This window comes from Loxodonta africana, chromosome 22, assembly GCF_030014295.1.
Source record: "Loxodonta africana isolate mLoxAfr1 chromosome 22, mLoxAfr1.hap2, whole genome shotgun sequence".
NCBI classification, from domain to species: Eukaryota; Metazoa; Chordata; class Mammalia; order Proboscidea; family Elephantidae; genus Loxodonta; species Loxodonta africana.
The window spans coordinates 22,508,237-22,529,700 of record NC_087363.1 but is presented as its reverse complement, the minus strand read 5'-3'; the positions used below and the strand labels follow the sequence as shown (position 1 = coordinate 22,529,700).

At 56.1% G+C, this 21,464-nt stretch overlaps 1 protein-coding gene across 1 annotated transcript in view; it reads right to left on the bottom strand.

Annotated features, from left to right (window-relative positions):
- The window catches only part of CACNA2D2 (calcium voltage-gated channel auxiliary subunit alpha2delta 2), a 74,023-nt gene that overhangs the window by 29,075 nt on the left and 23,484 nt on the right, over positions 1 to 21,464 (bottom strand). Inside the window, exon 2 of the mRNA XM_064274474.1 lies at positions 5,329 to 5,388. Within this exon, the coding sequence (XP_064130544.1) occupies positions 5,329 to 5,388 (60 nt within the window). The remainder of the gene's footprint in view (positions 1 to 5,328; positions 5,389 to 21,464) is intronic.

Sequence of the window (21,464 nt, the reverse complement as noted above, 5' to 3'; positions counted from 1 at the left end):
AGGAGGACCAGGTCATGCCTCTTTCCTGGAGAGAGTAGTGTGGGACAGTGTCTGGGCAAGGTCACACGTGTAAAAATACATTGTGAGCAGAGTAAGCTTTTTGTGACATGAAGCAGGTGGTATGGCAGGATGTGGCCAGCAGGATTGAGGTGTGAAGGTCCCTAAGAAAGCCTCTGGGCCTGCTCTGGCCCACACAATGCCTGAGGGTCCACCATTAGTGCCCTGCCTCCTGGGTTAAACAACGATAAGGCAGTTACTACTACCTAGTGATTAAGTACAGGGGCCTTGGCAAATGGGCCTGGGTTCAAGCCTTGACCTGGACACATGTGAACTTCTGAGCAGTGAGTGAAGAGTAAGGCTGAAGCCTCAAGGGCTCCAACCTACAGACTGTCCTGATGGCCCCATAAGGACTCCTGGGGTCACCTCCATCTCACCAGTGAGGCAGGGGTGCCTGGCTAGGTCACGTAGCCTCAGTGAGGCTTGACCTTCTGGTCCTGATATCCCCACCTGTAAAGTCAGGGTGACGCCCTGCCCTGAGGGTGCTAAGAGGACAGGGAACTGGGCCTCCCCAGGGGTTGGGGCCAACTCTACCCAGGAGGAGGCCCCCCTCATGTTTGCACCTCTGCAGCCCCACAGGAGGGGCTTGAGTGTGGAAGGGATTCCCTGGGTGGGGCAAAATGAGGTGTCCTCAACATCTGCAGTCCACACCCTTAACACCCCTCTGTTACCTGGTATTTTAGGGCCGTTTTGCTCAAATTGGGCAGAGGGTGGAGGGAATTACCCCTTCTGAACTCAAACACATGCCCCGCACATAGGCAGTACATGAGGGGTGGGGCTGGGGGCCCTTTAAGGACATGGGGCCCTCATGGCCATGTGTAGATGACACATACATGCTCCTTGGCTGGAGCTGAGCCCAGGAGAGGGTATGAGAGGTGTGAGCAGGTGGGACACAGGTTGAAAGAGTCAGCATGGGATGAGCATAGGAAACAGCAGTTTTCGTCCATGTTTGATGCACTGGAAGGCGGCTGCCATGCCCTGGCCAGACCTGACTACCGTCTGCCCATCAGCCCCCTGTGAGGGCCCAGGCCAGCCCCTGTCACACCAGTGAGGACGCTTGGCCTTCCTGCCCTGGCCCACCACCAGCTTAGCTCAGCCAAGAGGACTGTTTTCTGAGACAGCCGTCTGTTGCTGGCTTGGCAGAGAAGCAGGCAGTGGGCCCGATGGCTAGGGTAGGCCTTCAGGCCAGGGCAGCCACCTGTCCTGTCCAGCCGGCTCCTCCAATCTGGCCCAGCTTTCGCAGCCCTCTCTTTAGATTCCCCAGACAGAGCTGCCTCTCCCATCAGACTCCCAGGACAGTACTGCCTCCCTCATCAGACTCCCCAGGATATAAAGCTGCCTCTCTCATTAGACTCCACAGGACAGGACTGTCTCCCTCATCAGTCTTCCCACGGTAAAGCTGCCTCCCCCATTAGACTCCCCAGGGCAGGACTGCCTCCTCCATTAGACTTCTAGGGCAGGGCTTTTCTCCACTATTAGACTGCCCAGGGCAAAGCTGCCTCCCCCATCAGGGTCCCCAGGGGAGGGCTTTGTCTCCCCCATCAGACTTCCGGTGCAGGGCTTTGACTTCATATCACACTCTCGAAGGTAAAGCTGCTTCCTCCATCAGACTTCCCAGGGCAGGACTACCTCCCCCTTTAGATTTCCAGGGCAAGGCTTTGTCTCCTCAAGATGCTGGTATTGGCGTGGAGGCTCTGGGGACAATGGCGTCTCCTCCCTCCCCAACCCTTGCCCTGGGCCAGCTCCTCCCTGGCGGCGGGTTAGGTGGCAGACAATGCTGGCACAGTGCGATGCTGGCGCCAGGCACGGTGTCCGGCAGGCTGTTGTCTTCATCTGCCCTAAGTGTTATGGGCACTGGAGCACCTGCTGCCTGTCTGCTGGGCCATGGGAGGTAATGTCTGCTAATGGGGGCCATGGTTTCCCTGCGGTCCTATGGTCTGGGTGTTCCAGGGCTGTGACTACTGGAGCCAAGTGTGTGGGGTTGTGGCCTGAGACTGGGGAGGAGGGCAGGGGGGGTTCATTCTCAGACATTGCTGCCTTGTTCTTCTATGCCAGCTCTGACCCTGCAGACTCCAAGGTTCCTCAAGTCCCTGGCTGGTGTTAGGGGGAGGGTTTGGTGGGAGTGGGTTGATCATTGTTCCTCAGCAGTTTGCTGTTGACACAGGGAGGGTCACACCCTACTGAGGGTGAAGTGGACTGTAGTCTGGTCCCACACATCAAGCGTCTCCTCTGTGCCCAGCTCTGTTGGGCACCATCCTCCCGGTCTCATGGATAAGGAGGCCTGGGTGCTCCTGGTCTCTCTGTTCACAGGGCACTTGGCTGGGCACATGGATGTGCTGAGCCAGGCCTGGCTGCTTCTGGCTTGGATGAGCTGGGAGTGGGGCAGACAGGTGAGCCCTAGGACATGGGCCTGAGACAGCCTGAACTGGGAACTGTCTGTAATGGGGGCACCAAAGGCGGCTGCTGTGGGCAGCGGGGGCCAATCCTAGGATTGGGGCTAGAAAGAGGAGCCCTAGGCCAATATCTGGAGAGAGAGGTTTTACCCATTTGAAGAAGGGGGCAAGGGAACTCCTGGGAGAAGATCTGGCTTGGATAAAGGCCCTGAGTTTGAAGCTGGGGTTGTGGTATAGGCCAGGTGCTTCTCCTGCAAGCTGTGGAGGAACACGGCTCCTCTGTCACCTCCTGAAGGTCGCTGGGAAGGAGGTGGGTGATGTGCTTGCAAAGGACAAAACATTATCCCTTCCCCAGCCTCAAGCCCCCGTAGGCCCCCAGCATGGACAGCCCCCGCTGGCAACCGCTCGGGCTGTCCCTAGCAGCCTAGGCAGGGCTGGCCAGTGTGCAGGCTGATAGGCCCATTAGTGCTAATGCCTTCCGGCCTGGCAGCTGCAGTGCTTCCTGGAAGAGCAGTGACCCTGCAGCCGGGGGAGGAGGGAATGACTACAGCCCTACCCTGTTGGGAACCCCAGTGGGACAGACAGACAGGCGGGCGGGCAGACTGGATGGACTGCGGAGGGAAGGCAGTGAGCATTGAGCGAGTGAGGCTGGGCCCAGCTGGCCCTTTAGGGGGGAAGCAGATACGTGCTGCCTGTGGTCATGCCCAGGGCTGGCCAGGAGCCCACACATATGCATACCAAGGTCCAAGGGTTGGTACAGCCAGACACACACCCACACCATCACCAACATGGCACCTGAATGGCTGATATACGACTGACCCTCTCACACACCATGTCAGAGCAGACAGGCAGCCTTAACACTGGCCAGCTCTTCTCCAGATGGGTGACTGAGCCCAGAGAGGGACTGTGACCCAGTGCCTAGGAAGCAAATCTTCCAGCAGAATCTGTCTTAGCATCACCCCAATGCCCCTGAGAGCTGGGCCCTCCTCCCTGGCAGGCCCCCTGGGTGCCTACCCTGGTCTGGGAGAAGCTGCCTGTGCCTCAGGGAATGGCTGAAAATCAGGGGTCAGGGGTCTGGCAGGTGACCCTTGGAAATCTTGGGTCTTCCGCAGTCAGGAAGAGAAAGCGGGTTAGGGGCCTAGGCAGCCTGTCTCCATTTGGGGCCTGGACTAGGGCCTGATTCCTTCACTCGCCCTTCCTGTGTCTGCTCTGTACACTTGTCCTAGGAGGTATGTGTGTGAGGGGAAAGCAGATGTGTCAGGGATGAATGCAGCAACACAGCACGAGCTGAGGGTCCTGGATGCGCTGAAGGTGGAGGGGCTGATGAGCTGGGCATCACTTCCCAGGGAGGGGACAGGTCAGCTGGGCTCCAGGAGGAACTGAAGGCATTCTGGGTGGAGGGGTCAGCATGAGCAAAGGCCAGAGGTAAGAAAGGGCCTGAAGAGAGGTGTTCAGTGTGGCTAGAGCCCAGGAGGAGTGGAATGAGGAGTGAGGTTGGCAAGGGGGGAACAGTGGCTGGATCCAGGCTCAGGACTGGGCCTTAAAGGTGGAGGTGTCAGGACAGGGATTATTTGGACGTGAGAAGCGTGGTCCTGGTGGCAGGTGAGAGACAGAACCTGGCTGCTGTCTCCCATACTTGGTATCGAGGAGCTGAGGAGGCACAGGGGCCCAGTGATGGGTGGTGGTACTGGTATGGGAAGACAGAGAAAGGTCAGTCTCAGGCCCCTTAAAAACCAAACCAAACCCAGTGCTGTCGAGTTGTTTCTGACTCATAGCGACCCTATAGGACAGAGTAGAGCTGCCCCGTAGAGTTTCCAAGGAGCGCCTGGCGGATTCAAACTGCCGACCCTTTGGTTAGCAGCCACAGCACTTAACCACTATGCCACCAGGGTTTCCCCAAGAGTCATTAGCTCATTTATTTATTCACTGTAAAAATCATCTGCCTTCAAGTCCCACGTGAGCTCATTGAGGGCAGCACCCAGCAGCCACCAGGCAGTAAAGGAAGAATGCCCTGGCATGGGCAAGGTAGCTCAGGGGATGGCGACCTGGGAGGAAGAACAGGATTGGGGGGCCTGGATCAGAGCTGTGAACCCCCGGCACCTGACAGCCTGGCCATACATCTCTGCCACCGACAGGTAACTCAGGTAGGTCTAACCACTTTGTGCCTCAGTTTTCTCATCAATAAAACAAGGATAATAATCAGACCTGTTTCTCCAGTGGACAGACCCTGGCTTTGGGAGCTTAAGTTTCACCCCACCATGCCCCTGACTCGCTGGGAAACCTTGGAAAGTCCACCTCTCTTTAGCCTCAGCTTCCTCGTCTGTAACACAGATTTGATCATCCTGCCTACCTGTCTCAGGCCCAGGGAGACCACAGAAGAGGATGGCCCGAAGCCACCCCCTCTTGGGAATGGCCTGGTCCCCTGATGCCAGCCTGAGGGCCTCCTGGGACGACAGGCTGCTGCTCATGGAAGAGCACAAAGGGATGCAGCCCTTGTCTTTCAGTGTCTCTTCCAGTTAGCGTATTAAAGGCTCTGAAAAGTCGTGTAGTCAAGAAGAGGCCTTTTTGGCCCATGAGTTTTCCAAGGAATCTGGCCACCTCTTTAACGACCAAGGCAACACCAGCTTTGGGGAACATGACTTCAGAGCAGTCTGTTCACTCACGAGTAACTCCATGCTCTTCTTGGGGAACAGGAGCTGAGGTCGGCATCCCATGCCCCAGCACTGAGGGGGAGCCTCGAATGTTTGCTGCAAAGGTTCCTGGCTCTATAGACCCCTCAGTGCTCCTCCAGAGTGCCTGGGCACCCAACGCCATTCACATCCACCCTCGCTGGGGGTGGGCAGGCCGTAGGGGATGGTAAAGATGTCTTGGTTCTTACCTTGATGTTGTCCTGCCAGCGGTGGGCTTTCTGGAAGTTCTCCGCAGCGTCAGCCAATCTCTGAGGGACAGAGCACAGGGAGGTCAGAGGCTGAGGGAAGGCAGCCTGCCCCATGGCCATCCCACAGTGTTCTTCTCCCCCGCCTCTCCAGCACACCCTGGGCCAGGCCAGCTCAGGGACCCCTCCATCCTGCCAGAGATACCTTGGCCCCAGACATACCCAACTTGCTGTGTGGGCACTTCCCCCACCTACTGCTGGACTTACACAGGAAAGGTGAACCCTGCACAGAGTGTCATCTCTGAGCGACTCCCTGTATTTCCGCCCAGCAGGTCTCCCACTGGTAGGGAGACCCCCAGGGGAGGACTGGGGGCCCCAAACCCCATTGCCACTCTCCATACCCCACAAGCCAGTGTCACCTCAGCACCAAGAGGAATGTCCTCCCCTGCCAAGGGGTGATCTGCCATAAATTACATAGTGCTTCACTGATCCTCCTTTGCTCTCAGTCAGCTCAGGGCCCTGCAGGACGTACCCTCTCCCACCATCCCTCTCCCAGGCTTTCTGAGTTCCTTCCTGGCAGGGTTCCCCAAGCCCTCTGTGTACACGAGCCCAGCCCATCCTTTGGGGCTCATTTCAGCAGCCCCCTCCAGCACGGCCCTGTGCCTGCGAGCAGACCATGTTTCCCTTAGAGCACTGCCGTGTGACTGTTCATCCCCGGCCTTGTCACTGGGTGCACCCAGTTCACAGTCCAGAGAGGGTAACAGAGACATAGCCAGGCAGAACAGCACAGGGTGGGGGTAGCTAAGATGCAGGAAGCTTAGGGCTGAGGGAACTTGGGACATCAGGAAAGCCTTCCTGGAGGAGGCACTGGGACCTGGCCATGCTGTGCGCCTGAACTTGGGCCACCCAGGAGTTCTCGTTTGGCCTGTCCCAAGGATCCTGACCCTCTGTGACGTCTCGGGACTCTTGAGGCTTGGGCTGAGTCTGGCCCTCCTGGGCCTCCAGCAGAGCTGAGTGCAGTGAAGCCTTGTTAATCATGATGACCGTGACCATGAGCTTGCAGCTCTGACCCTACTGCATGTCAAGTGCTCCCCAGGCCAGTGACACATTTGTACCTGCTATCTTCACGTGTCTGACACGAGCCTGTTATGGCCCCTTGACAAACAAGGATACCCAGGTACAGAGATGACAAGCAGTCTGCCCATGGTCACAGAGTCTGGGTTGGGCTGGGGCCCTGAGCCTGGCCCTCATCACCGAATTCTCCTTGCCCAGCCTATGACCGAGGCCCCCAGGCCACCCTCTGTGGGGCCCACCATGCCCGGTGAGGGGTAGAGCAACTCACGGCGGGGGGCAGCTTTTGTCCCCCATCTCTTCCCCAAGGTGCCATCTTGGTCCTGGGAGCCCTGTCCTGTGGGTGGAACCAGGGTTTTGCTTCTAGGCTTCCCCTCCCCACTCAGGAGCCCTCAGAACCTTGGTTTTCAGGACACCAACCCCCTATGCACCAGCCCAGACCCGACATGGCACGTGGGTCCCCAGAGAAGAGGTTCTAATAAAGGCTGGCAGCTACCCATTAAGGGGAAGTGGGAGGTAGGATGCAGGGGACCAGCTCTTCCTCCTTTCCAGCATGGGACAGCGTGGAAGGGAGAGTATGGTGGAACCCCATGTGGAGCTTTGGTTTCCAATCTCCTGAGACAGGATACCACCCCTGGCAGCTAGAGTGGCTGTTCAGAGCCCTCCCTACTCCTCCTGGGCCTGGCGTCCCCCTACCTCCACCCAGGCCAAGAGGACTGGGTGGAGAAAAGCGTCCTAGGGGCAGGGAAGGTCAGAAAGTCCGTCTTGGAGTCAAACACCCTCACCTCACAGTGCTGAGCCCCTCTTGGCCTCCACCTTCCTCTCTAGATGCCCACCATCTCCTTTATAGGCTCCATCCTCCACCCGCCCTTGAATGCAGGGCAGGACTAACACCCTCCTCTGCCTACCCTCCCCCCCACAACTGGTCTTCACACTCCCACTCCTGGGGCCACAGGGACCATAGGCCTCTCTATTCCCAGATGCCTCCCACGTGTCACCTCCAATCTTGGCCCCTCCTGAGCTTCTGGATGCCTTCTGGGACAATCATCAGGCCCACCTGAGCTCACACCACCTCCTCTTGTTTGGAACAAGCCCATCTGCCTCAGAATCCATCACCCCACCTACTACTCAGATCACCTTCTGTTCATCCCCCTACCCCCATCCAGTCTGCCACTGTCCCAGCATTGTCCTCCCCCAGGCCCGTGTTCCCTCTTGTGCTTCTTCATCCTTCTCCATACACCCGCCGGAGCCTCATCTCAAAATAGAGATCTGACCATGTTGCAGCCCCCCTAAACCCTCCAGTAGCTATCTATTGCTCTGGATATAAAAGAAAAGATCCTATTAAGACCCCATGAGGCTCACTTAAGCTCAACGCCTGCCCCTCTGTGTCCACCCTGGGGTTTCCTCTTGGCCTAAACCAACATACCCTTGCCCTGACTCTAACCCCAGGGTGGGTGAGGCCCCAGGTTCACAAGCCCGCAGCACCCTTCCTCGGAGGACATTACCTGCATGGTTAACACCTGTCACTAAGGTTAACTGAGCAAACCAGGCTCAGAGCTCGGCACTTGGCCTGGAGGATCTGTGAAGCCCAGGGACTCAGCCCGAGAGGCAGCTCTTCCAGAAAAAAGCAATACCTGGGGGCAGGGCCCAGCTCAGCACCTCAGCTCTTATAGCCTTGGGCCTTAGGCAGTCATCACTGCACCCCCCTTTCCTCACCCAGTGGCCCACCTCCTTTCCTGGAACCCAGATCCTCCTCAGAGCAGGCCTAGAGTCCACTTGGGCTCTGCCAGGGCCACTGTCCTTCATGGGGCTGAGGTTTGGGCAAGGTGTGGGAACAACCAGATGGGGTCTCTTCTCACAGAAAAGCCAAGTAGCTGATGGGGATGTAGGCATCGAACCACTACTAGTGAAGGTTTCCAAGCTGGGCCATGTTTTGAGGAGCTGTCCCCTTCTGCCCCCACCCCCACCCCTGGCCAGGGGATGCCAGCGCCTCCACCCTCTCGGGGCTTGGCTCTGACCCCAGGAACCAGCGGCTCCAAGACCATGGAGGCCACAGGGTCCTCTAGCTCCCTGGCTGCACGGCCAAGGCGAGGGACACCTGGCGGGGGAGGGCCCAGCTGCCTTGAGCTCATGGAGTCCCGTGGGCTTGAAGGCCTGGGTCAGCCCGCTGACTCATGAGTAACGGAGTCGCAGTAGCCACAGCTAAAGGATTACTTTTAATCCTCAGTGACGATCAAGCCATTACTATTTTTTTTCGGTGTTACAGATCAATCAGTCCATCCCCAGGCACTGAACGTGTAGAAACTGCTAAGCGCGCGGGCCTGGTGGCGTTCCAGGAAGGGCCAAGGTGGCTGCATGCGGATGCAGTGGGCAGGCCGTGGCCACTCTCGGTCCCATCAGGCCCAACAGTGGGAGAAGTGAGAGGACCAGGAGCACCCGCTGGCGTGGTCCACTTGGGGCTCCAAATGGGGACCAGAGCCTGGACCCTGGAGCCCTGGCCTGGCCCAAATCCCAGCTCTGCCTCTTGCTTCCTCAGGCAGTGGCTTCACTCCCATGGCCCTCGATTTCCTGTCTGTACATTGGAGACAGAAACTACCCCTACTCAGAGGGCAGGTAGGATCTTGGCAGCCCCCCACTTTCGACCCCCAGCAGCTGCACACAGTGGGGTTAGTCCTCTGGAGTTTCTCTTGCTGGCTCCAAGCTCGCTGGCTCTTGCCCAACTCCAAGCCTTCCTCTGTTATCCTGCTCTCTCTGCCCGGGACGCCCTCCCCATCACCTCTCTCAGCCCTATCAGTCTGTGTCACCTCCTCTGGAAGCTCCCTTTTGCCCTTGCTCACCTCATGGACTTCCCTTTCCCCCTGCCAGGCAGGACACGTTCTGAGGGGAGGGATCTTCAAGCTTAGCCCCACCTGCCTGGCCCAGGCTGGGCACTCCGAGCCTCAGGCTCCTGTCCCCATACTGCCCACAACAGTCAGGCCTGTTCAGGAGTGGCCTGTGGTGAACATGCTTACAGCCCCGCCCCCACCTCCCCCACGGTTCATTCTTCCAGCAATCCTCCCAATTCACCGGAGCCCTCCTGATGGCCTGGGGCAGCAGGCAGGAAAGGGAAGAAAACTGAGGAAACAGGTCTGGAGCTAAGGGGAGAACCTACCCAGGATTCTCAGGAGGCCAGGGGCGGGGCTGGGGCCATGGCTCGGTCCTGTTTCCAGGGCCCTTGCCTGTCAAGAGATCGGCTCCCTGCTCATACCTGCTCTGGCTGTGTTCTGCTTGCGTCTCTGGTTCTCCTGGCCCCCAAGCCCCTCACATGCTACTCCCTCCCCGATGACTCTCACCCTGACTCCTCTGGCCTGGTTCACTCCTTCACCCTTGAGCTGTCTGTTAGTTTAAACCTTAGGATCTCTTCCCGACCACTGCTTGATCACTGCTAAACTCCCTTTGCCAAGCCCTACCCGTCCCCCATTGTGGCACTCAACAAGCCCTCTGCCTGGTCCGCATCCTTCCCCTCCAAGCCCTCAGCTCAGTGGTGTCAGTGTCTGGCACCTGCACACAGTAGGTGCACAATGAATGCCTGCTAAATCAAGGCCAGGGCAGCTCTGGGCCTGGGCTAGAGTCTGGCTCTGCCAGGCCAGCTGTGTGACCCCAGGCATGTGATTAAACCTCTCTGAGCCTCATTCCCAGGGATTGGGGGTTGCCCAGGAGGATGGTGCTGCTATGAAGCCACTGATGGTTCCTTGCCTGGCCCACACTGTCCCTGTCCCGACCATGGCATTGTAGGGATCTGCAGTAGACTGCTGAGAGGTGCTGCTCATGCCAAGTCCATCATGATAACACAGTGGCATCACTAGGGCTGGTGTCACCCAGGGCTTTAACTATGGTGTCACCCCTTCACATGGACCTCCTCCCATACCAGACCATACTGAATCCTTAGTAATGTTTTTTGTACTAATGTTACTCGTAAATCGTAATTCCCGTAAATCATTCTTTCTTTTCCTTTAGTTACTACTTCATTCTCAAAACAATTATTGATATAGGTTCACAAGTACTAATTACCACAATGTTGTAGCTAAAACATCAGAAATTTTGAAAAATCAGCGACTATAAAAACACTGGCAGCAATGAAAACGACAGCGGATGCTTGTAGCGTACGCACAAGAAACTACGTGATTCGAAGTGTCACTGTAATTGGGTAATGATGACAGCTCTGACCGGCGTGCATTAGAAGGTTCAAAAAGTAAATTTGCAAAGAGTTTTAGCCTTGTAGGTGTATCGATGCGTGTAAGCTGGGCTTATGAAAAGTGTTTTTGTTGTTATAACTAACTATAGGGATATTTTTATTAAAAATGATAAATTTCTGCTGAAACACTGCACAAAAATTTTATGGACAGTCATTTTGGTGTCACCCCCCTGACAGTGTCACCTGGTGCAGTCCACACAGCCCGCACCCCCAGCAATGCCACTGCGATAACAGTGGGCATTTCAGACGCCATTATCGGAGAGTTTCACTTAACCATCAATTCCCTCAGATCCAGGACGATTCTTAGAGGAAAAGCCAAGACAGGACAGGCGGCGCTGGGCTGGGGACGAAGCTCCCATGGGGAGCAGCCCTCTCCACGGATACCTTCAAATTTCACTAAGCTAAATGTTTTTCAATTGCCACATAACTGAGATAGACAATGACTTTGGATAAAAGACTCAGGTCTGGGGGGCCATGGTGGGCACCACCAGAGGCCATTGCCTGGCAGGTGATGTCCCACTGCATGTTGGGAGGCACTTCGGTGCTGGCAGGCTGGAGCCCTCAGGCTTCCCTATTCTCTTTGCTATCTGCTCCTCCCCCTAGGCTGGGTACCCCACTCTCCTTTTCTCTTCACCTAGGAGTCCCCTCCACCCAAGCCCCAGCCTGCCCTGAAGAGGCCTCGGGGAGCAACAGCCCATCAAACAAGACTTGTTCTGTGTAGCCCAGAAGGAAAAACTGTAACAGTGTTTTGGGTCTTAGTTATAGCTACTCCCACTTCCAAGAGGATGTGAGAGGTTTAGGATAAATGGCCCTGAACCCATGGGGCAGGATATTGAGATCTGGGCCACTGGAGCTGAGCTGTGTAGAGGCTATGATGGAGGACCCTGAGGTGGAGGCTGGGGGCAGCTAAGCCCTGAGCAAAGTCATAGCACCAAGCAGATGGCCTGAGAATCCCGTTGGAGGATTGCAAGGAAGGTAATAATGACAAGATGGCACCAGACACTGCCCCCAGCCCCCACCCTGGGCCAGGGTGTCACTGACTGATGCAGTTAATCTCACATCTGGTGAAGGACTATGCCCCCACCTTGACGGAGCCAGATGCCTGAGAGGCAGGTTCTTTTGCACTCCTCTTTTAACAGGCGAGGGGACTGAGAAGGAGCATTTGTGCCACTGCCCCAGGCCCCTGGCGAAGAAGTGGTGGAGGGGACATCAAACCGAAGTATGCCTGATGCCAAAGCACAGCGATGTTGGACAGTGAATGTCTCAGGGAAGGAGCCCAGTCTGGCCAGGTGGGGCCTGGGTGGTTGGGCTCAGGGCCCTCAGATACATACCTGCCCCCCAGATGCTGCTATGGGCCCAATCCCCAACCTTGGTGTCACTGGGCCCCAGAGGGGGTGAGCTCCAGGGTGCCTAGCAACTCTGGCCCAGGGCAGCGCTGCCACCGCTATCACCTTCCTCCCCTCCCCACCTGTGGGCCTGTATCAGCTCTGTATTGTGCACTGATAGATACTAAATACAGATTTCCAATTTCCAGAGCTGTTATGGTCTAATGAGTAAATAATATACATATTTAAAACTGTCTAAAAACATATCTGCATAATTAAAATATCTGCATGATAACGAAGCAAGACCTGGCTCAGAAGGAGGGAGCTGGAGCCCCGGGCTGACAGTAGGGGCAGAAGTGCAGGCAGGGCGCCGGGGTCCTCCTGGCCCTGTTTTTCTCTCCTTCCTGTGGCCTCGGCCTTGGCTTGAGTGGGCCTCTGTTCGTCCACTGCCTGCCCCAAGCAGGTACATCCACAGTCAGGGACAAGGAAAATCTCACCTTGGCCACTGTCCTTGCACAACTCGTGGTCTGGGGGGAGGCACACACATGGACAGACAGTTCCTGCTTCCTGAGCAATGGCTGCCTCGACAACCCCTTTGACTGCCGCCATCTGGGGCACATGATGTACTCAGAGCTTTATGTGCACAACCTCACTCACCACAACCTCCTGAAGGCAGGCCCTGTCCTGGTCCCTCACTCTGCTGGGCTCTGATGGATGAAAAGGAAGGCACCAGGATGCGCAGAGCGGTGCTGGACCAGGATCCATAACCTTATGCATTACAGATGATGGACAGACACCGGTGGCTTTGCTTTTCTCTATCAGGTGCACTCTGATGCTCCCACCTCCTGGGGCCAGGATGGGCTCTCGGCTTTTCCGCCCACCCTCTGCACCCCTTTTTCCTGAGGTCTCTTCCCTCGTCCTTGCCCCATCCACAATGGATGCATTTGGTTGCTGCCCAACAACATATCCAACCTACCCTTTCTGTATTAACTGTGCTTCCAGCATCAGGATAAAACAACCACCAGAACAATGGTGGGATCCAAGACCCTGACTAAAATTCCAGCTACCAAAAACTGCAGGGAAAATAACAAACCCTCTAGCCACACAGGGCGCCACAGGGGAAAGCTGTCACGTGAGGCTCACCCTGTTCTTGGCAGCGACAGGCTGCCTGACCTTTTCCCTTCCAACTGCACGCATTCTCCACAAATTGATTAAAAAAAAAAAAAATTGTGGTGAAATGCATTTTTTTTCTTAAAAAAAAAAAAGGTCAGAATATGTGTAACAGGGAAAAACTCATTCCAGTTGTGGCTTCCCTGTGCAGGGGGCTCCTGCCTCTCCACCCTTGAGTCTGGGCTAGCTGGCTCCCCATGGGCATTCTGGGCTTGGTTATCGATTCCTGTGCCCCTTGGTCCCACCTGGAATGGACAGCCTGTGTGTTAATTTCCCAGAAAATACGAAGAAGTAAGTGGTGCCCGGTGATGGAAATGGGAAGGGCAAGGGCTTGAGCAACTGGGGTAGGGGACATGGTGTCCCAGAGGCTGGAATTTCAGACCAGACAGGAATTCCCAGGACATCCCTGGGGACTCAGGGACGGCTGCCAATGTTGTACTTGCAAGAGAAGATACTTAAAAACCTCATTCTTCCCTATTACTAGTATTTTACCAAAAGATGGACATGACGACCTCAGTAGTAGGAAGAACATGAACTCTGAAAGACAATCCTTCCCGGAAAGGAAAGGAAGTGACATGCCACCCATAAGTGATAACGTATATTCCACGGGTTGCTGTTCTATCTTTAAACTGGAACCACGCTTACTACAGAAGAGTGGGTTGGATGTGTTGTGGGACATGAGCCAAATGTGTCCAGTGTGGATGGGACTAGGAAAGGGGCCTCTGGCAAGACAGACCACCTGCAAGGGACGAGCCTAAATTTACAGACCAGCTTTTGGGACCCGTGGGTCAAACCCACTCCCCAGGCTTGGGTGCTACTTAAACCCCCGGCCCAGCTGGTCTTGCCTCCAAAGCAGGCCCATGCCCTGGAGATTTCAACTCTGGCCTCTGGCTGCTTCAGGAGGAGTGAATGCCCTGTCACTGGAGGGTAGCCTGCAGAACTACGGGGTAGAGGGCAGGCCTGGCTTTTGGGGCTACAGGTCTCTGCCCTGCTGGGTTACTGTTGCTGCTCCTGGGTCCCCCAGATGTCAAGCATGTGTGAGAGGTGTCCCAAAAAGAAACAAATCAATAAATCAGACAAACAGCTTGGGCTGCATGTTTGCGCTGGAGCTCCCGAGCACAGCCCTGTGGAGGTAGACTCACCCTGTGCGTGAAACTCCCGAGCTGTGCCCACTCCCAGGCTGCCGGGGGTGGTTCCATGGCACTTCCCTGCCCAGCCCAATTCCTTGGGGACTCAAGTGGGTGAGAACTCTCCAATCTAGCCAGTACCGTCCTCAACACAAAGCCCACGCATTTCAGTGGGGGAAATGAATCGGTCCTTGGTGAGCCAGGTGGAATTTCTCATAATTTTGACAGTTTTGTCAGTCTTCCTTCCACTGAATTATGACCCAGTATAATTCATCAATTTCTTTCATCCTTTTAAACAACAGGCAGATAGCATGCGGTGAAGGTATCAGGCCGAGGGCTGTCGGCCACTCTCTGGCTAGGGGAGCTGGATGACACGTTATTTATTTGAGTGGAACATAAAGCGCGGCGCTGCTTTTTTCCCCTCATCAGGCCACATTCAGGAGACTGCCGGCGTGTGCACGTGGGTGTGCGTGTGCTTACGTGTGACAACTACTCACTCCCTCTGGGGGTGGGAGGCCTGAGTTCCTGAGGCTTGGCAACTGACCCAGCACATAATTTGGGGACCATCACCCTCACCTCCCTGGACCTCAGTTTCTCACCTATGAGACCAGAACCCTGCCTGACTCCCTCCCAGGACTGTGGGTACATGGACAGAGAGCAGTATGTAGATGTGGACTCACTTTGGATATTGGAGTCACAGTCCCAGGCCCTGGGTTGCCTCTTTCCTTGACCCCACCAGAGGGGACTCCTGACTGCCCTTCCCCTTGGCTTAACCTCACCCTGGAGGGCACCTGGTCTTTCCTGATGCCAGTGGGCTGTCCCTTTCTACAGCCCTGCCTTTGCTGGGAACTGTTGTCTGCTCTTCCTGCCCTGGCTTCCAGCTCAGCCATGCCCAAGGCAAGGGCCTAGGAGCTACCCAAGATGAGCCATCATTTTCCCAAGGTCATCTCTTAGAAGCTGCTTCCCTCCAAATCTCCCCACTTCCATGACTGCCTTCCCAGCCAGGCCTCTCCAGCACACCCCCAACCCAAAGCAGGTAGGCTTCAGCCTCCTGCCCAGAGCTGCTTGGCTCATTTGCCCAAGCCCCTGCACCTTCAGGCCTCGCCTCAGGCCCTTTGCATCCCCGCCTTGGCTTATGTGCCCTCTGACCAGTGCTTCCTGGAAGCGCTGACCACTCCTCCCTTACCTGCTGCCATCCTTTACAAGGCCCTGTGTGGCCTGGCCCTGCCAACCTCATCACTCTCCCACCATGCTCACCCTGACTGCTGCCTTCCTGCCATGCTTGTGTTCTCCACCCTTGTGAGTGCTGTGCCTATGCCTGGCCTGGCCCTTCCTCTGCCCCTCACCCGGCCTGCTCCTCCTCAGCTGTTAGGAGTCAGGGTGATCTACTTCTTCCAGGAAGGCTGGCGCCCCTGCCAGGCTGGGCTCCCAGAGTCTCCTGTGGCATCTCTATCATGCTTGTGTATCTGACTCCCTGCCACATGTGGTCCCTGGGGGGCAGGGACTGGGCTCATGGATCTGTGTGGCCCAGTTCAGCTCAGCCCAGAGGTGCTAAGTAGCCTCAGGCTCCCTTCATGGTCAAGAGAGGAAACAGGAGTGGGGGTGGCGGTAGATCAGAGGCGTCCTCAGGACCTGCCAGCTCAGAGGCTTTGGTTTCCCTGGGACAGAGATGGCAGAGACCAAGCCACACCAGGACAGGGCTGATGATAGAAAACAGCGATCCGAGATGGTACAGGGATGAAGATGTGGGTAGGTTGAGCTGAGTCTAAACATGAGCCTCACTGGGCACCCCAGGCAGAGGGGCCAAGGGCTGTGTCAGGCATCTGAATCGCTGACGTCTGTACTCCAGGACCCCAACCTCACTCTAGGCCTTGTGAAAATGTCACCTACAGCCTACCCAGCTGCTGCAAAAGCAAAAGCTGCTGGGGCCCTGCTGGAGTGAGAAGCTGGGGGAGGGGCATGGGGCTCTTATCTGGCTAGGTCAGCCAGGAGTTGGGTCCCTGGGGAGTTCAGCACCCCTTGCCCTGGCCTCAGACCACTGCATTCTTCTGATGTGCTCCAATGTCCCCCTGAGGGGGCTTCTTAGATGCCTCTCCCCTCTGTGCCCTCATATGGCTCAGGAACAGGGCAGGGCAGGGTAGGGATCCAGTGGAAAGGGGTTGATGTGACCCTCCCTCCTTCCTATTGACAAATGTTAGTTAAGCACCTACTGTGTGCCTGGCCTGTGCTAGGCATGAGGAGGTAACAAGCAATAGAGATGGCCTAGCATACATCAGCAAGTTCTTTATATCCCACCTAACTTCTTTCCAGTACAATTCAGTCCTGATCACACCAATCGCTACAGGTCTCTAGAGAAAGAGATGCCTGGGGTGGCAATCTCACTGGCAGAATGTAGGGGTGCCAGAAGGTCCCTCTGCTTTGAAAGGTATCATCACGTCTGACCCTTCAGCTCAGGCAGGGCCTGAGTCTAGCCTCCAGCCTCAAGTAAAGCTGAGCCTGGGCCCCCCACCCCACCCCCAACTAGAATGGCTTTGCCCCAGCCCCCACCTGTGAGGACAGCTTGGTCCCAGCCCCCGCCCAGCCACCACACTCTCTTCCCACGATGTTATTTTTATACTTTTTCCTAAAACACAGCCCGAGCGGGCCCTTCTCGACTCTATTAACATTAGGAATCTAATCAGTAATCAGGCAGCTCATAATTTTCTGATTAGCTCTGATTAGGCCCAACCTCAGGAGAGGGGGTGGGACAGTGAGCAGGGAGGCGGGGCCAGAGGGGCACTGGGATGTGCCTCAGGGACACTTGCTGGGATGGGGCGGACAGCAGAGGGTGGAGAGGGGGAGGGAAGAGCCCTGGGGCCCACTATTGCCTGCTCTAGGGGAGGTCACGGAGCCTTGAGTTGCATTGTGTCAGGCTAGGGGTCAGAGAGCAAAGGCAGTAGGGGAAAGACCCCTGGTCTATCTACCTCAGCATCAGGGACCCTAGGGTGGATTGGGCCCATGACTTTCAGCACCACAGACAGAGGTGGGAGAATGGGCAGGGTGGATTGGGCCCATGACTTTCAGCACCACAGACAGAGGTGGGAGAATGGGCAGGGTGGTCTACAAGGCCAGGTTTGGACAGTGACCTGGGTCCTATCTTTCCTAAGCCCCCCACTTAGGGGGAGATAAATGATTCCTAGGTAGCTTGAGTGACGGTGACAGCGAAACAAAGGGTAGACCATTACAGAGGGCTGTGGTGAGTGACCTTGGATGTGGAAAATTGACCCCAGCCACTCTTGCTGTGCAACCACAGTCAGGGCCTGGCTTAACGATCATCACCTTCACTGTAGAGACCATGAGGTCAGGGGCTCACTGGCCCCACTGCACAATGAGGAAGCCGAGGCCCAGAGACTGGAGGGACTGCCCAGACCACAGTCCCAGTTAGGGGCAGAGCCTGGACCTGCACTGAGGCATCCCAGGCCAGGACCAGGCCTCCCTCCTGAGGTCTGTCTGTCGCCTTTGTAAAATGCTCAGATGGAACCACAGTGCCGGCCAAACTGGACCTCCTAGGCCTGCCAGATGTGGATCCTGATCCCTGGCCTGGCCCTGGCCCTGGCTGACCAGGAAGCCCTCTATCCACTGCCCACCCTCATAGACCCAGACTTTTTGAAGCCACAACCTGGAGTCTGGTCAGGTCAGGGTCAATGTAGCTCTGCCCTATCCCTGGCCTGGAATTACAGGCCACTGCCCCTTGTCGGTTGCAAGCATGGTAACAATCTGAATGACCGCTGATGAAATGTACAAGCCCGTTGGAGGAGACAAGCATGGCTAATGCCATGCAAATTGGCACGGAGGCAATCAGCCTAACTCTAAAAGCTGCCCCACCGGCCGCAGGCTGGCTCATTGTCTTTTCTGTCCATTTACATCTCATTACCCAGAAGGCTGTGCTCACTGGAGGTTAAAAGAAAAAGAGAGCCAAGCAAGCCCCACTGAGTCCTGCCTCCAGCTAGGTTGCAGTCTATGAGCGGAGCAGGGCTGCCTGGTGGGCTGTCCTGAGAAGTACAGTCCACAGGGAGCCCTTCCAGCCTTATCACCCCCATTGCCACCACCACCGTTAACACCATTACTCCTCTTACCACCACCAATGTTACCCTCACCATCACCATTGTTATCCCATCACTACCACCAATGTTCCTGTGATCACTGTCAGTGTTACCCCACTGCCAACATTATTCCATCAAATCAAAGTTACCCCTAGCACTACTGCCACTTACCCCCAACACCACCACCATTACCCCCATCATTATCACAATATTATTCGCATCACCACTACCACTGTTACTCCCAGTAACTCACTACCTGATAAATCACTACTGATCCCCCATCACCAACCGTCAATGTTACTTCAATCACCCTTTACCACCATCACCTTCATCCCTATTTTTTATTACCATCACCAACACCATTACCATCACCTGCCTCATCACCACGACCATTATTACCAACTCTATCACCGTTGCCACATTCACTACTACCGTCACTGACATAAACACCATCACTTTCATCACCTCCATCACCACCACCATCACACTGATCACCACCACCATCATATTCATCACCGCCATCACTGCCTACCTGCACCATCGCCTGTGCACACCAGAGAAAAGTCTGATGAACCACTCGCTCTGCTTTCTCTGCTCATCCCCCTCTAGCATCATCAGAGCATTAGGGAACCTGTAAACAAATGATTCAGTGCTCAGAGACCACATGTATCAACCACTCAAATCCAACCTGGACACTGGTACTTGTGCTTGAATGGCTCAGGAAGGAAGCCCTTAAGCTGGGGTAGGGGGGGCACTCATTCTGGTAGAGGTCCTGGAAGGAGCAGGGTTTAGTTCACTCCCCTGATCCTAGCAGGGACCTGAGGCTGAGCAGATGGAGATCAGTGGCCACAGTGCCCCATGGGACAGGATCAAGATCGGTCCATAAGGGACCCACTCACAGGAAGACCCCCCATGCTGAGAGTGCCCAGCACTGTCCACTGGGAGGACCCATTCCCTCTGATCAGTGATGAAGTGCTGACTGGGGTGGCAGCATGGCCTGTCTACACTGCCTTCCAGCAGTGCCAGCTGTTGGTCCATTCCTGTCCCACCAAGGCCTGCAATTTCCTGTCTTCCATGTCTGCTGCTGACAGAAGTTCCTCTTGCCCCTGCAGCCCAGCTTGAAGACTACCTGGCCTCACCCCATCTGTCCATCTGCTCCTGTCTCCAACCTGGTTGTGTTGACTGGGCCTCTCACTCTTGGTGTGAGCCTACAGGAGGGTGGCTCCTAACCTCAGGCCCTTGAACCCCCTCGTACCCCTAGAGTGCAGAAGTCTGTCCTAGGCAAGCAGAGATTGAGCCACTAATTAGGGATAGGGGAATCTGGTCCCTGATCTCAGGGCTGCCCAGTTGGAAGTGAGGAGGCCCTGCCAGCCTGGGATGGGCAGGGTGTGGTCAGAGCCAGCCTGGGGCACTCATATACTCCAAGCCAGGGGCTCGATCCTCATTCTGCCAGCCAGGAGCTGTGTGTGTGACACTGGCAACTGATATACCTCTCTGAACCTGGATGATCTCATCTCTAAAATGGAGCTTCTAATAGTCCCCACCTCACAAGACTGTGTGAAGATAAAGGTAGTTGATGAGAGGAAAATGTTGCACATTCAGGGCCTGCTCAAAGGCCATGTAAACCTTGTGTGAGACGAGTGTGGTTAGACCAAGCCGAGAGGGATTCCAAGAAGAGGGAGCAGCAGTCAAAACTTGAGGGAGAAGGGCTGATGAAGGGGAGAGGAGAGGTGATTCCAAGTGGGCACCTCAGAAGAGGCAAAGGTGTGGAGGTGGGAATGAGTGGACTTTTCTGTGGGGGAGAAGAGGGCAGTCAAGGCCAGGGCAGCCTCCCTTAATCCAAGGGTTTATGCCCCCGTGTTACACTCATCAGTGTGGCCAGTGTGGACATCATTATTCATACCTTGATTCACACACATTCCCTCTAAGGCCCACGAAGCCCAATTGTTATTCCCATTCTACTGACAAGGACATCAAGCCTCAGAGAGGGTGAGTCACTTGTCCAAGACCACATAGCAGTTGAATGGAGGAGCTCACATTGGAAACCAGCTTTGTCCACAACAGGCCTGGGCTCTGACCACTCCCTGCCTCCCTGGTCATCAAGGCCAAGAGATGAGGCTGCCCAAGATGAGGCAGGGGATCCCTGCAGAGTCCACCCAAGAGTGGGAATTGGAGCCAGATCTTCCCACCAGGCTGTCACTCTTCTGGGCGTGGGTGCCTGAGTGCCCACTAGTCACTGCCCACCAGCTCTGGTAGTGGCTACTTGGGCACCACCAGGACACAAAGCTGGGCACCAGCTGTCCCAGGGGCGATGCAGGGGGTGTGGGTGGAGGTGGCAGGCAGACAAAGGCCTGGAGGAGGAGGGCGGGGTGGGCATGGAGGTTGCTGGGTGGAAACGCCCAGGGTAAAAGCTGCTCTGAATACTGGCTACATCCCGCTGCTGCAATCAGCCTTGACACTCGGTTATTACGAGAAGTAAAGGCGGCCGGCGGGACAGCTGGAGCCATGGTGACAACATTTAAGGCGTTTGTCAGAGCCGTGGGACACAGGCTGCCAGGCGCTAATGGCTTCTGCTCGCTGCTGCCAAGTGAGAGAAGGGCGGGCAGGCGGAGGCGGCCTTGCTCCTGCCCGGGCCCCGTGCCCACCCCATGCTGCGCGGCTGCTCCAGGACAGGTAGGGCCCACCTGGGCCTTACAGACACCTAGCAACGGCCATGGTGCCGTGTGCCAGCTGGGGAGGGTTGGGCAGCAGCCACGCAGCACATGCCTGCCTATTTGGGACATCATTGCCATCTCTGCCTCCATTCAGACTGCAGCCCCCCTGCCCTGGGTCTCACCATGCCACCCCCCAGACAAGAGCACCCTGAATCCCAGCTGCCCAAGGCTCTCTTCCTTCAGCCCTTGGGTTGGACTTTGTGTGGGAGAGACCCTCTAGTGGTGAACCCACATTGGACTCGGATCTACTCTGGTATAACGACTTCGCCTCTCTTGGCCTCCGTTTTCTTCCCCATAAAACAGAAATGGCACCAGCCACCCAGGTAGCCTGAGCACATCAGTGCAAAAGCACGGGAACGCTGCTGTGCTGGCCACGTGGAGGCCAGTGGCCCTTGGGCTTATGGGGAAGGGCCGGG